Source organism: Pipistrellus hanaki (assembly GCF_964339955.1).
Source record: "Pipistrellus hanaki genome assembly, chromosome: 11".
Classification (NCBI taxonomy): Eukaryota; Metazoa; Chordata; class Mammalia; order Chiroptera; family Vespertilionidae; genus Pipistrellus; species Pipistrellus hanaki.
The window spans coordinates 8,107,238-8,123,388 of record NC_140513.1 but is presented as its reverse complement, the minus strand read 5'-3'; the positions used below and the strand labels follow the sequence as shown (position 1 = coordinate 8,123,388).

The window sequence follows — 16,151 nt, the reverse complement described above, 5'->3', positions numbered from 1 at the left end:
TCAGATGAAAACCTTAAAAGAAAATAATAAAGTTAAAAAAAATTTGTTTTGAAAATAGACTTTTGGTTGTTGTTGTTAATCCTCACCTGAGGATATTTTTTTCTTTTTTCTTTTAATCTTTATTGTTGAAAGTATTACATATGTCCCCTTTCTTCCCCTCGAGAATATTTTCCCATTGATTTTTAGAGAGAGTGAGAGAGAGGGAGGGAGGACTAAGACAGAGTGAGAGAGAGAGAGAAACAAGGATATCAGATACATCAAGTGGTTGCTCTTGCATGTGCCCAACCAGGCTGGGTCTCCAATCTGCAATCCTTGACCAGGAATTCAACCACTTATCCACATCGGCCATGGCTGAAATAGACTCTAACAATAAAACCTAAGCCTGGTTCTTTTAGAAACAAACAAAATAGAACTCTGGGCCCTTCTGGTGTGGCTCAGTGGTTGAGCTTCGATCTATGAACCAGGAGGTCGGGGTTCAATTCAAGGTATGGGCATGTATCTGGATTCTGGGCTCCAACCCATCAATGATTCTCTCTCATCCTAAGGTTAGCAATAGAAAACCATAGACCAAAGTTCAAAGATAAAATTAATGAAATAGAAAACATGCATAGAGAAGATGTAGTAAAAATGTGACAAAGCTGGGCCCACATTCTCCCAGTTTCAATACATTTTTTAAGAAAAGCCAGAAATCTCTAGCGTTTAATATATCTCCCAATTTTTAAATATTGGCTATTCATTAAAAAAAAAAAAATTTAATGGCCCAGCTGGCATGGCTCAGTCACATAAAGCTTTTCTATGGCTATAAAAAATTTACAATTTTAAAAAATTAAACAAAGAATTTAAAATATTTATAAAATATATGGTAAATATGCACATATGTACAAAGAAATCTTACAAATCAGCATGAAAAATATAAATGTACCAACATGAATAATCATTGCAGAAGAGAAGAAGATAATTGACTAATGCATACATTACTTGTAACAAAAAAAAAAAAGGAAAAAAATCATCTGGACCCACAAATTTACATTTAGGAAATTCCTGCATTATATTTACAGATGAGGCAACTAAGGTTCAGAGTTGTTAAATGAATCAGGTTGCTAAAGTAGTCAACGAACAGCGGGAAAATAAGAATCCAGCCAGCGAACAACTATCGAATATTATCTTTCACACCAATCCTCTTTCTCGGAGTGTCTAGGATGGGGTTTTCTTTTCAGACTTCCCAGAATTCATTACTAGGATGCTGTTCTCATAATAGCCATAAGAGGGCGCTATCACAACTAATCCCTTACTGGGGGCTTTTCCCAGAGTGTCCACAACGGGGCACTATTGAAAAGGAGTCTAAAAATGGCTGGAGTAAGTGGATGCTACACTGGCTTGCTCCTAGGACCAAACTGGAATTATAACTAAAATTAAAAAAAAAGAAACAAAAAGAAACACCCTAATCAACTGAAGACTAGCTGGAGAGAACCCTGGTGACCAAGGACGGAAAGTGGAGACGGCATAGCGCCTGGCTGGAAGGGCGGAGGTGTGAAGGGCTGGCCGGGCTCCCACATACATACAGCCCAGCACATAGTAAGTCTCAATAGCGGTTAGTCACTCACTAGTTCAGGCAGGTGAGACAGAGACAAAAGGCGATCGAGGATGGATAATGGGACTTTTAACCTGGGGACTGGTACATGCCCACAGCCTTTCTCTTCTTCTCTTCCTGGACCAGCTTTTCTCTCAAACTTAACTGACCATACTATAAACGTGCATATATGAGGCACTTATCAAACAACATTCGTCTTTGTTATTCATTATTTAAAGTGAGTGAATAAAATACTTTCTGGTTCTGTTTCCTAAAAACAAATTCTCTCAAGCCCTAGCTGGTTTTGGCTCAGTGGATAGAGCATCGGCCTGCAGACCAAAGGGTCCTGGGTTCAGTTCTGGTCAAGGGCACCTTCTTTGGTTGGAGGCTCTTCCCTGAGTCAGGGCTTATGTAGGAGACAACCAACTGATGTGGTTTCTCTCTGTCTTTCCCTCTCTTTTCCCCTCTCTCTAAAATATCAATGGAAATATATCCTTGGGTGAGGATTAACAAAAAAATAAAAATAATAAACAAAATGACTCTATATGCTGCTAGGCATAATCATCTTCAGGCCCCAAATCCAGTCTTTGGCTCCAGTCACTTAATAAAACTATTCGTTCCCTCTCCTCTGCTTCCACCATGTGGTCATATCAGGTTATAACCAGCGTTTTCACACGCTCTGGCAGGGTTTGGGATTTAGCTTGAACCTGTGATCTGGTTCTCAGTGAGCAGAGGTAGGTAGCACTCCTCCATTCCTGGAAAGGCAATATAATAGTCTTCTGCCCTATTGCGATGAATTCTGACCTACGAGGGAATTTTCCCCACTTAAGCAGCAAACGTTTACTTATGTCAACTTAGATCAGAGACCAGAAATTACACAGTCCCTGTCCCTAAGGACTTTATAGTCTGACTAGATGACCAGTGCATGAATTTGTGCCCCAGTGAGATCCCTCAGCCTGGTCTGCGGGATCGGGCCAAACCGGCTCTCCATCATCCCCTGAGGGGTCCCAGATTGTGAGAGTGCTCAGGCCAGGCAGAGGGACCCCACTGGTGCACGATTGGGGCCCGGGAGGAATGCAGGAGGTTGGCCAGCTAGAGAGGGACCGAGGGAGGGCTCCAGGGCATGTCCTGCCCAGTTCCAATCTGCCAGACCCCAGCAGCATAGCATCTGCCCCCTGGTGATCAGTGCACATCATAATGAGCTGTTGAGCAGTCTTAGCATATCATTAGCAGAGTACGCTTTGATTGGTTGAGCAGATGACCAGATACTTAGCATATTAGACTATTATTATTTAGGATATGTATATAAACAAACAATTACAATTCAATTTTGGCAACCACACATGCTGAAGATGGGATTACCCTACAGAAAAGGGAGCCAAGGTCTTCCCAACCACCTCTCGTACTTAGGTAAAACTTTACATTTTTCATTAAATTAAATACAAAATGATAGCAGGAGGCCAACAGTAGATAACGGAGACGTTTCTATGTGTTAAGCAAAGCGCTAAGTGGCAACTCACAGACCTGTCCTCCAACCTCTGTCACTCCCACTGTGCAGGTAGGCAAACCAAGGAACACACAGCACTAGAACCAGGCTTGGAGTCCTCAAACACTTTTCTTAATTAATATCACCGTAACCTGTGGGAGCACATACCATGCTGCTTTCTAAATTGGCCAGAAAGACTCAGGGCCCAGAGAAGATGTGAAATTTGTCCTTTTTTTTTTTTTTAATCCTCATCTGAGGATATTTTTCCATTGATTTTTAGAGAGAGTGGGAGAGAGAGGGAAAGACAGAGAGAAATATCGATGTGAGAGAAACACATTGACTAGTTGCCTCCTGCACGCGCCCCACCAGGTACATGCCCTTGATTGGAACAGACCTGGAATAGAACCCAGGCCCCTTCCATCTGCAGGCCAACGCTCAATCCACTGAGCCAAAACAGCTAGGGTGGATGTGAGATTTGAACTGAGTTTTGAAGTATAGATGGGGTTTTCCAAGCAGTCCAAAGGGATCCAGGATCTTGGATAAGGCTCTTTTTTCCTAAGTGGACACATGCTCTGTGGAGGATGGATAGTAATAAAGATGATGCTTTTGGAATGTTTACTATGTGCCACACCATGCTGAGAACTTTGGCTCACTGAATGAATCCTTGCAGCAACCCTGAGATAATCACTGATTGTCCCCACTTCAGGAAACTGAGGCATTAAGGGGGTGAGTTTCTTGCCCACGGAGCTGGTACAGCCTATTCCAGAGCGAACACAGGGTATGCCACACAGGCAGGAAAACAGTCCACATCTCAGTGAGGCTTTCATTCCAGAGGAAAGTGAGAGCTGGAAAACTACCGAGACCATTTGCAAGAGACCGATATTAGTGTCTTTCTTTCCCACAACTCCACGGCTAACAAGGAGAATCACATGAAACAGGAAGTGATCTGAGTCCTCTCCTTTCCCAACCCTTCTTCTGTGACAGATGCTGTCCCTCACCTTCACCGATGGGTCCATGATTCTCAAACTTGATCCCTCCTCATGATCACCTGGAGGACTCAGAAGAAGCATGTCGGGCCATCTCTAGAATTTCTGATGCAGTAGATCCAGGGAGAGGCCTGAGAACTTGCATTTCTTTTTGTTGTTGGTGGTGGTTGTGTTTTGTTTGCTGTTGTTGTTAATCATCACCTGAGGATATTTTTCCATTGGTCTTTGAGAGAGAATGGAAGAGAAAGGGAAGGACTGAAACATAGATTGGTTGCCTCCTGCACGCATCCCCGGGCCAGAGAGAAGCCTGCAACCAAGGTACATACCCTTGACCAGAATCGAACCCAGGACCCTTTGGTCCACAGGCCGATGCTCCATCCAGTGATCCAAACTGGCGAGGGCAAGAATTTGCATTTCTAACAAGTTCCCCAGTGAAGTTGCTGCTCTGGGACCACACCTTGAGAAACGGTCACAAAACCACCCAAGAAACAGATTCTGCTGCAAAGGTGAGGAAGCTGAGTTTCAGGAAGGCTAGGAACCTCGCAGAAAGCTATTCTGCGAGTAACAGCAGGATTTGAACCCTGATCTGACTCCAAAACCTGTGCTATTTGCACTACACCTGAGTTGGTGATTTAATGCTAGGATTTCCCCACGCCGTGTTTGTTCACTTTTTAAATAATTTCCGTTGTTTAAAGCCAAAGTCAAGGTTCTGTGAAAGCAAAATATACATCAATGTGAAAAACATTGATCAACTGCCTCCCACACATGCCCCAACCAGGGATCAAACACAGTTGTGCCCTGACTGGGAATCAAACCAGTTTGGTGTAATCAAACCTGGGCCACCTGGGCAGGGCTGAAAGCTATTTTTAAACATCCCTGTTCATTATCAAATAATTCATCTTCTATAAATCTATACTAAATGACCCAAAATACAGTCCAAAATACTAAGTGTTTTAGCAAAAAACTTGGCCTCTAAATATCCAATATTAATGGACTAGTGAATAAATTGTTATATCCAAATGATGAATATTATGAAGCCATTCAAATTATTTAGAATTTTTATGTCAAATTATTTATGATATAGTATGAAATAAAACAAAACAGAATTAAATTCAGTTAAGTTCTCGATGTTATTAAATACAATGAAAAAGACTGAAAAAAACTAGAACATTGGCAATAATTCTGATTCTAATAATTTTCAGTACTTTCTACACTTTTATAATGAGCTTTTCTTTTATTGATTTCATAGAGAAAGGAGAGGGAGAGATAGAAACATCAATGATGATAGAAAATCATTGATTGGCTGCCTCCTGCACATCCCCTACTGGGGGATCAAGCCTGCAACCGGACATGACATATGCCCTGAGTGGAATAGAACCATGACCTCCTCATTCATAGGTCAACACTCAACCACTGGCCAGGCACAATGAGCTTTTATAATCAGAAAAACCAAGCATTTTCTTTCTTTCTTTTTTAAATATATTTTATTTATTTTTTACAAAGAAGGGAGAGGGATAGAGAATTAGAAACATGGATGAGAAACATCGATCAGCTGCCTCCTGCACACCTCCTACTGGGGATGTGCCTACAACCAAAGTACATACATGCCCTTGACCACAATTGAAACTGGGACCTTTCAGTCCATAAGCCGACGCTCTATCCACTAAGCCAAACCGGTTAGGGCCCAAGCACTTTCTTTTTGTTGATTAACTACAACAGATATTTTCAGGACCCATCATATATAGTCAGTCAATTCCTAAACGTCCAGGCAAAGTGAAACTGAGAATTTTAAAGCTAATATTTAATTCCAGATTACATTTCCCTGATCCTAAAATGTACATTTTTTAAAAGCAAAAAATAAGAGGAAAACACACATGACAATCACTACTATAAATACAGAAAGACTAGAGAGATACCTGTAAAATGACATCAGGGATTATTTTTGGTTGGTGCAATTATAAGGCTTTTAAAAACTTTTAATCTTTTTTTTTTTTTATAACATTTTCTACAATGAACATCTGCTAATGAATGACAGCAGGATTTGCAATAAAAAATTCTGTGCTGTTTTTTCTTTTTTAAGCGACAACCAACAAGCAAACTACAGCACATCCATACGATGGAATACCAACAGCCATTTACAAAATGCTGTAGAAGAGTATTTAATAACACGAAAAAACGGTTTGCTATATTGGCTGACCATACTATAAACAGTATGTGCAGAATGATCCCATTGTCTTAACAACAAACAGAATGCCTACAAAGAAAACACCCTGGGAGGAAAGTTTTGGTTTTCTTTTTAATTTACATTAAACAGAAAATTAATTTATTAAATAAGAAAGAGATGAGTACGTTATTGAAAGATCCTCCTCTAAAAAGGCTTTCCAGCTCCACCCAGCTCTCATCGGTAAGTCAAACTGGGCTTCCCAGGAGGTCAGCATGGGTCCTTCCTCCTCCTCTAGACTTTGTGCTTGGGTGGCACATGGGCCCCAGCAGCAAAGGTCACCCTCTTTCTTGATGGGGCAAGTGCACATCGTCTAGAACCTCAAAGTAAGCCCCCGATAGAGAACAGGGTCTCAGGGGGGATATTTAACTGCCTTCTTGGACTATGGTCTGCTTACAATTAAAATATGATTTACAATCATTTGATGAAGGAAATGTACTATTTACAAGTAACACACTGTAGAATTAGACTCCCAGCCCTGGCCAGGCCTCCGAGATCATCTGAAGACAGTTTCCAGGACACAGTCTTTAGGTTGCCATGGGAACAGTGAGTGGAGGCAACAAGGACGCTGTGCTGGAGAATCTGGAGTAAACAGTCTGAAAGCCTGCTTCCCTGTTACACAATTTTAAGTCGCTTTGTGGCGAGCCACACATTCTTGACGTTACATATAATGAAAGGGACTACAAAGAATAGCTGCAGAGCCAGAAGACACAGGAAGGAATAAAAATAAGCACAGAGAGGGGTATCTTCCAGCCCAAACGATGAGAGATCTACGCCACCAGAGTCAGTTCAGTCTATTTCCAGATCGCTGTCCTCGCTGTGGCAGGCGGCAGAGTTACGCACAGACGTCCGCTCCGCGACTTCCTTCACGGGGAGCAATCCACATTCCTGCAGGAAGGCTTCGAGGTCCACGGCGAAGAAATCTTCGCCCAGCTGGTCAGTGACGCGAACAAAATTGCCCACCAAATCGCCCCCCTTGTAGATCAGCAGAGTAGGAAGGGCGTTCCTGGTGAACCGGCGGCTGGCCCCGAGCACCGAGCTCTTCACCCGGCAGAACTTGACGGCGGGGTACTCCGAGGCGAGGCAGATCATGCAGCCGTGCATGGCGTCGGTCCCCGGAATGCCATCCTCGTAGATGTGGACTATGATGAGGGTGCTTTTCCGTTCCTTGTCAATCATGTCTACGAACCTTTCTCCGCTGGGGATCTCAAACACCTGCCGGAACTGGGGCCCCTTATGGAGCCGCCGCTGCATCTCTTCCATCCTCTGCTTCCGGTACTGCTGCAGAAACTCTTCGTCGTCCAGGTCCCCATTCATCATGGCCATCTCCTTCAGAGTTATCTGCAGGAGGACCAGCAAGTGAGCATCCGAAACACAAACCCAACACCTGTATCAACAGTGCACGTGTACCATGTTCTTATGACGGGAGGGGCAGGCACTATGCTCAGCGCTCTGTGTGTGACACTTCCCTGAATTCTTATGTTTCCCCCACTTTATTTTTGTTGAGTTTCTTTAAATGTATCTTTATTGTTGATAGTATTACAGATGTCTCCCCCGCCACCACCACCACCATTGACTCCCCTACATCCCATCTCTCTCCCGCAGGCCTTCACCACACTATTGTCTGTGTTCATGGGCTAGGCATATATGCATGTAAGTTCCCCAGTTAATCTCTCCCTACCTTCCCCCGCCCCTCCACCTATTTCCCCCACTTTAGAAATGGGGTTCCAAGACTTGAGATCATTTGCACAATTCATGTAGCTAACAAGTGTAAGGTCAGGAATCAAACTAGATTATTTTAAAACTCAGGCTTTTAACCACTGTATTAATTTTGCTTCTCAAATCCAAATAGGCAGCATCAGATATCACTTCACTAGCTTTGCCTTTGTTGTCAGTCTTGACAATAGATTATTTTATTCATGGTTTTGTTTTTGTTGAGCAGACAACAGGACATTAGGAACTTTAAAAAGAACACCATAATCCTAGCCCTGCACACACACATGCACATTCCACACACACAGTACACAGTCATATGCTTTTGTTTTTATAATAGCAGTTGTGGGGGTCAAAATTAATCTATGACCTGCTTTTGCCAGTTAGCCTTACATATATATATATATATATATATATATATATATATATATATATATATATATAGGCCTAAGTGACCAGCCAACTGTTCGACTGCCCAACCGGTAACTATGATGCACACTGATCACCAAGGGTCAGATGCTCAGTACAGGAGCAGACACCACAGGCATGGGAACATAGAACAGACTGATGAGTCTCAGAAGGAAGGGGGAAGGGGGAGGGTGGGAAAAGATTAACCAAAGATCTTATATACATACTAGAGGCCTGGCCTGTGCCCTCTCACAATCCAGGACCCCTCGGGGGATGTCGGAAGGCCAGTTTCAGTCCGATCCCCACAGGCCAGGCCAAGGGACCCCACCGGTGTACGAACCCGTGCACAGGGCCTCTAGTTATATCATAAATGCTTTGTATTTTCAAATATTTTTTATAAAATGATCCATATCCATATTTTGCTTTGCCTCTCCCCTATTTCTGGCATCCAGGCAATGTCCAGTTCTGTTGTACCTCATATAACTCAGCAGGGCAGGGAGAGCATCTCTCAGACTGTGTTGTGTGATCATGTGACACATCGCTGCCTCAGTATGAGGAAGCACGGTGAGCAGTGGGCACACCGCCCTGCAGCCAGCTGAAGTTATTCAAGTGTCTTGCTTCTCCTGCTCTAGTGCAGAAAGATAAGGCCTAGCTCTGCCTAACCTGGCACAGATTAGAGGGTGGAGGCTGAGGGACCACACTCAATAAGACAGATGTTACTGCACCATAGCCAGCCCCGTTCTGAATTCACTGTTTTGCTTACATTCCCAATCTTCATCCCACCTCAGAGCTCTCCACTACCCGTTAGGGTCTTTGTTTGAGTCTAATGCCCTGACATCATCCTTCTGGTCAGGTGAATGGCTCCTCACTTAAAACTCTTAACGGCTTTTCCTGATCCTGGCTGGTATGTCCAGCCATGAGCTGCTTTGGGTCATAGCCAAATGATCCGGACACTCCTAGGGATTCATCTGTGATCAGAGGGATGAAATTTTTGATGCTGGGAATACAGAGAGTCAGTGACCTCATTCCATATTTCTTCTATTGTATTGCCTCACTGGCTTCCAGTGAAACAGAGAAACACCATGAAAAGAGCAAGAAAATCTGGCTTAGAATCCTACTTCCTATTAGCTTTTGCTAGTTGCAGGACCCTGAGTGAGTCCCCTCTCATCTCTAAGCACTGGTTTCATCATCCAATAAATGGGGATAATACCACCAACCTCAGAGGATTATTTTCGAAGGCCCAAGGTCAGAGTTCAATTAAGGACAGGAAACTCACATTTACGGAGCACTTTCAATGGACCAGGCACTGTGATGGAGAGCATACCCACACGGCTCTGTGGGGCAGGGCTACTGACCTCATTTCATCAATGAAAAGCCAGACTCAAAATGGAAGAGACGTCCCCACAGTCACTAGTGGTTGAGCTCAGATTCATGCCCATGTGCGTCTGAGTTATGACATGACGCTATATGTTCCCCAGCATGACAGCTCCTTGGAGGCCACATCAAACACCCCACACCTCCTGAATCATTAACCCCAGAGCAGCTCCGGAGAAGAGCCAGGGTTCTAGGCATCACCTTCCCACTGATCTTCTCCTGGAGGTCCTTCTGTTTCTGTTGCTCCTTCTCTTCGTCCAGCTGGGACCTGCAGGTCAGTGACAGCTTCTTGATCAGCTTTTCCACCTCCCGACAATCCTCCTCCCTTTGCTCTGTCTCCAACTGTTTGAAGCGGCGCCAGTCATTGATCACACCTTTGGGACCTGAGTTAGGGGTGAACGCGGAGGTAACCAAGAAGAATGGGCAAGGAGTTATAGACCAGCTCCCTCCATCAACTCCACAGCAATGCTCACAGAGGGCAGCGGAATCCAGGTTTGGCTTAGTGGATAGAATGTTGGCCTATGGACTCAAAGGTCCCAGGTTCGATTCCGGTCAAGGGCATGTACCCTGGTTGCGGGCACATCCCCAGTAGGGGGTGTCCAGGAGGCAGCTGATCGATGTTTCTAACTCTCTCTCCCTTCCTCTTTGTAAAAAAAAAAAAAAAAAAAATCAATAAAATATATTTTTTAACAAAAGTATGGGGACAAAACAGGAAGGCAAGTATATGGAGAAACACTGTCCTCCTGGCTAGACTATAAAACAGTGCCACTTCAAAGTGACAGCAATTTGGAACTAAATGGAAAAAAAAAAAAAAGTCAATATGCCATTTTTAGGAATTTATACTACCAATGTACTCATACCTATGATTTACGTGTTATCAAACAAATACTAATTTGAGAAGGACTCAAACCCAGGCCAGTCTGTGTTCACTGCCGTGGTGCTATGCATACATGTTTGTATTGTGCAATAACATGGCTAGAAGTATGCGCAGTGAAATGACAACACCAAATCTCTGGAAGTGGGGCTGGAATGAGAGGGATTTCATTAGGAGACTTCCAACTGATACATATTTACCTGACATTTTTAAACCTGTTCCCAGAGCTCAGGGATTTCCAGTACCTGTGTTAATGGAGAAGCCTTCGCCTGCCTTAGCATTTGCAGGCAGCGGACTGCCGGCCAGGGCACCGCTGCCCCTGTCCTTGTCCTTGTGGTCATCCTCATCCTCACTGCTGCTGTAATAGTACTGCAGCTTCTCCCCCAGCAGCTTATCATCCAGGGTGGTCATGGTGCCTGGGAGAGAGGAGCAAACATGTCAGGCTCTTTGCTGGCTTGAACCAGGCGGACTTGAATCTGAAGAGCAGGAGCTCACTTGAGCTGAGACCCCACTGTTTAGAGGACCCTAAAAGCGATTTATTTTTTTTTTCATCAGCAGGATCTCAACAAATCCATATCACGACTCTGTGTGAGAGGGTTAACCATCTGTTTGTGTAGAAGGTAAAACGGAGGCTCAGATAAGGGAAGTTTTTTTCAAACTTCACAGCAAAGGGTGGAGCTGGGTTCAGGGGCCCAGGGAGGCCTGACTACAAAAAACGGAAGGTGGCAGCCACAATCTTCTGAATAAGGGACACTAGTACTTAGTAAGTGCAGTGGCTTGAAGCCTACCCACTGACTGGAGGTTTTATCTACAGAGTTAGGTATAGGTTTTCCTATCAACTAAGACTGCTGGGTAATTGAAATACTGGGTAAGCATCCTCAGGAAGATCTCAAAAAGGATCAACAGGTTGATGCTGAGTCGCTAAGTCCATCACTTGCCAGTCTGCTGCCTTCAGCCCAGGCAGCACACGGAAGGCTTAGATGGATGAGGTCTGAAGCCCTACCAACTCTGGCTAAAAGAAGGGCCCATGACAAAATTTTACTTCTTTCTAAGCTTTTAAAGGACAACAAGTGGAGCCAATATTCTGCATCAGAAGAAGCCTGGGACATTTTGAGAGAAAGGCACAGCTTAGCCCCTGGCAATACTGCTAGCAGATCCAGCAGGGAGGGTGAAAACTGTAGCATTCTCCATGAAGCTTAGCAATACTGTTTCCTCCATTCCCCGATCCTGTTGCACTCCCTTACAAAGTGACTTGCCCACGGGACAGGGAGCTCTAGAAAGCAGGGACCTCTACCGCCCAGCAGCAGGCCTCTGCACCATTTGGCTAAGCTCAAATGGAGACAGACTGGATGAGTGGGGGGACCTGGGGACCCCAGCAGGAAGAGGGGAGGCAGGGTTAATTGAGAGAAAGGAACATGTGCTAAGAGGAGGGACAGAACCAAGCATAAGAGACGTGGAGGGGCCTAGGTGGTGCCCCGCGGGCAGAGAGCCACTGGGCGGTGGAGCGCTGGGTGAGGACGCGGCCCGTGGAGGGGTCCGCGGGGGCGGCTGGAGGGAGCGCCGGGAGGGCGGGGCCACAGGCGGGTGGAGCAGAGGGCGGGCCCGCAGAAGGATTTGCGGGGAGGGCGGGCCGGTGGAGGGGCTCGCGGAGGGGCCAGCGGAGCCTTCTTGGGAGTCAGAGGGAGGTGGGGCCGGCGGAGAAGGCGGGGCAGGGAGATCGCGGAGACCACGGGGGTCGCAGGGACCGCGGGCCACGCTGGCGCGCCCACCACCCGTGTTCCACCCGCTCCTTCCCCGCTGACCTCAGCGCAGTTACCGGCCTAGCTGGGTCCGGACCCCTTCGGGCTGGCAGCTCCGGACACTTCGGAAGATCGGGAGCGCCCAGTCGGAGGGGAGAGAAGCGGGTCTGCGCCTGGAGCACCGAGAGAAAAGCCGCCGGTGCCCCGACTGCGCTGACCAATGGGGCCGGCCTTCCGGTGTCAGAGCAGAATCACGCAGCCCAATCAGAGGAAGCCACTCTCGGGCCGAGGGCGGGGCTACGGGTCTGACTCTGGGACAAAACACCTCGACAACAGTAATATGCTTTCGTTTTCTTTGTTTTAAATACAACGAAAAGCTGCATTATATATGCCCAGCCTTGAACAAGAAAAACATTTTTTTTGTTACCTTTGACATTTTCGAACTATTCCAAATACGTATCTTAATAGACCTTATTCAAACCCGAGAATGTGTTTTTATTTATTTGAGAGAGAGAAAACATCCATTGGTTGCCTCCCATACGCGCCCAGATAGGAGGAACTGCAGCCTAGGTATGTGCCCTGACGGGATTTGTACAGGAGGGCACTCCCAACAAATTGAGCCACCCAGGCAGGGCATATACTGGCATATTTTTTATTGTTCTTAATCACATCACGTCTATTATTACAGAATCAGAGACATTAAGTACTTTTTGCCCAAGAACACACAGCTCTTGAATATTTAAACAAGCTCCATCTCCCCCCTGAAAAAGAGAAACTTGTACTTGAGCACCCCCCTCAAGGTATACCTTTAGCTAGCAATTCCATCCTGGGAGTTCATCATATAGAAATACTTGCATGAATATATTACTTACTTTTTAAAAAAGCAAGGTGAAGAACATTATGTATGTTTCCTGTCTTCTGCATAAAAACACATGAACAAATTTTTGCTTGTATATGCATAAAGAAAATCACTGGGAAAAAATATATATGTGTATGAAATCTTTAAAAAAGTTACTTCTGAAGGACAGATGAGAATCAGGAGTGGAAGCGAGACTTTTATATAACAATATAATTTTAGTATAACTTTTAAAAATATATTTTTAGAGGGAGAGAGAAACATTGATGTGAGAGCAAAACATTGTCTGCCTCCTGCATGCCCTCTATCAGAGACTGAGCCCACAACCCAGGCATGTGCCCTGACCAGGAGTCAAACTGGCAACCTTTTGATTTACAGGACAATGCCCAAGCAACTGCGCCACACTGGCCAGGGCCATATGTGTGATTTTTAAACATCTCAAAGTATTATCTATTCTGTTCCAAAAAATATTGATCTGTAATTTTGCATTTTTTTTAGTATTGTCTGTGTCTCATTTTGATACCAAGGTTATAGTGATCCAATACAACCAGTTAGGGAGTTCCCTCCTTCTCTATTTTCTGAAAGTTTTTGTAAATTGGTGTTTTTCTTCTTTAAATGTTTAACAGAATTCACCTGTGACACCATCTGGATCCAGAGTTTGCTTTGTGGGAAGGTTTTCATAATGAATTCAATTTCTTTAGTAGATAGAGGGTTATGGCAGGCAGCTTCTAATGGCTCCTGTCTCGATAAACAATTCATTGCCTCTCAGCTCTCAAGTTACCCTTCTTGCTTTGCAGTAATGAACAGAATTCCATTAAGCATGTGTGCTTTTCAATGAGCACAATAAGCTTTCTCAGTAGATGGCATTGGAGGGGCAGTGGTCAGTAGCATGTTGTGAGGACATCCAATGGAGATTTCCCTCAGCCATGTGGGTCCAGTACATGTGGCCCTTGATAACCTTGCTGCCTCCGTTTGGCTCAGCAATGATTCTTCCATGAACCTCTCTAACGGGGAAATTGGTACCCTGAAGATGGAGGGATAGCCTGGGGAGCGGAGGAATACCGGAGACTGAGTTTTGAACATGTTAAGTTGGAGATGTTTATTAGACATCCCAATGGAGATGTTCAATAGACTGTCCTAACTAAACTGTCCTCAGTGTTGAGAATTACCACTCCCATCATATAAAAGCTCGCCAACTGGTTGCATTATATTCCTTCTGGTTGTGTTATTCCTCATTGTCTACATACACCTTTTATTTACTTCTTATCTGTCCCTCCAAGTTTCACAAGGTGAGAAACTAGTTCACTCCTGTGTCCCTATTGCCTAGTCCATAGCACATTCTCAAAATTACTTGTTGAATGGACCTCTGAAAACGATATGGACCTGAACATTTGATGACGGATGTTTTTAATGCACCTGGGCAGAGACAGGCCCCAAACCCTTTTACATCCATATGGCAATGGTTCCCAAACTTTTCTGCAAATTGGAAGCACCTCTGGAGCTTCAAAAGGACTGATGCCTGGCTCCACCCCTAGAGACTGTGATCTCATCGGTCTGAGGTGTGATCTGGGTTTTGGGATTTTTAAAACACCTTGAGATGATTATAATGTGCAGGTTGGACCTAACACAAACTGATGAACAAAAAGAGATCCAAAGACAGAGAAGCATGGAACAAACCATCAAACCTCAGAGGGAAGGCAGGGGAGGGTGGGCCAGGGAGGGGTGGGAGAGAGTAAGGAACCAACCAAAGAACTTCTATGCATTATTAAGTATAACCAATGAACACAGACAAGTGGGTGGGAGGAGAGGGCGGGAGAGGCGGGGTGAAAACCCGGCTGGGGGGCGGGGGCGGAGGCAGGCTGGGAGAGGACAATGGGGGGGGGGGAAAGGGGACATATGGAATATTTTTAACAATAAGGAATAAAAAAATGTAGTCTTTGCATGATCATAACTTGGCCATTAACTAAACAGGAAATAAAACCTTCCTGGAATTTCATTTCCTTCATTATGTTGCCTCTCTTTTGCCTGGATCCAACTATCCACGGTTCTTCCTCTTCTTGCTGATTTCAGCTGTCAGTCCAGGGTTACATGTTTCACAACTGTGTTCTCAGCAATGAGGTCTGGGATTCTAAGACAAATTTAATCCACAATAATGTGCAGATATCTAATATGCCCCTTACAACAAATCCTATCAGTTGCTCTCTCCTACATTTCAAACCCATCTCTTTCCCTCCATCCTCGCTTTGGCCATGCTCTACACTGACAGTGACATGGCCTCCCTGCTGGTCTGCCTCCAGCTTCAACTCGCACTCCTGCCAAAGGGATCTTTCTAAAAACCCAAGTTGTTCAGGTGATCTAACTTCTGGGACTCTCTAGTAGCGTCTTTAATATGATGTTCAACATCCTTCATAGAAGGCCCTACCTACCTCATCTAGCTGTATGACCCTGGGCAAATTTTCTAAGGACTCTCAGTGTTCTCATCTGTAAAATGATGGCAATGGTAATATACCTACAGCTCTTAAAACTGTGGCGGTAACATATTAAGTGCTCTAAGAGGTTAGATAAGCCATTCCTTCTACAATAACATTTATGGCTAAAATAGGTTTCAACCACTACCACCACTACCCCCTTTGGGAAGTAGAGCAAGGACAGACTTGAATCAGAATTCTCATTCCACTACTTTCTATTAGTTTAGAGGTCCTGGGTAAGTCAACTGCTCAAATATAAAAAAAGGGATCATGACTACAGTGAAGGGCTGTTTTCTCCTCTTATCTTTGCTTGGTGAAATATTATTCAACCTTCAAAGTCTAGCCCAAGGTCATTTTTCAAAGTACCTCCCCCAACTAACCAGCACTACCTGTCTCATGATATCCCTTTTGGAGTTTCCACACACCCTACATTGGAACATAGTTCACTGAGCTGGT

General features: G+C 44.7%; 1 protein-coding gene across 2 annotated transcripts; it reads right to left on the bottom strand.

The window, feature by feature from the left end:
- Window positions 1-5,393: 5,393 nt before the first annotated feature.
- Window positions 5,394-12,597, bottom strand: PDCL (phosducin like). Of its 2 annotated transcripts, none has more exons than XM_084899976.1 (4): window positions 12,449-12,597; window positions 10,878-11,048; window positions 9,960-10,141; window positions 5,394-7,604 (listed from the first exon to the last, which is right to left on the bottom strand). In XM_084899976.1, exons 2-4 carry the CDS (start codon window positions 11,041-11,043, stop codon window positions 7,053-7,055), a joined length of 900 nt encoding a protein of 299 aa, XP_084756102.1. In that variant the 5' UTR covers window positions 11,044-11,048; window positions 12,449-12,597; the 3' UTR covers window positions 5,394-7,052. The 2 variants fall into 2 exon arrangements, with proteins under 2 accessions (XP_084756102.1, XP_084756101.1); XM_084899975.1 differs by having other exon boundaries at window positions 5,395-7,604; window positions 12,435-12,597.
- Window positions 12,598-16,151: the final 3,554 nt, after the last annotated feature.

Excerpts from the sequence above, each read along its gene's own strand:
- PDCL (XM_084899976.1), bottom strand. The coding sequence starts at position 11,043 with ATGACCACCCTGGATGATAAGCTGCTGGGGGAGAAGCTGCAGTACTAT. Across the intron at positions 10,142-10,877 it reads AGGCTTCTCCATTAACACAG|GTCCCAAAGGTGTGATCAAT; the intron begins GTACTGGAAATC and ends CCCCTAACTCAG. Across the intron at positions 7,605-9,959 it reads AGGAGAAGATCAGTGGGAAG|ATAACTCTGAAGGAGATGGC; the intron begins GTGATGCCTAGA and ends GTCCTCCTGCAG.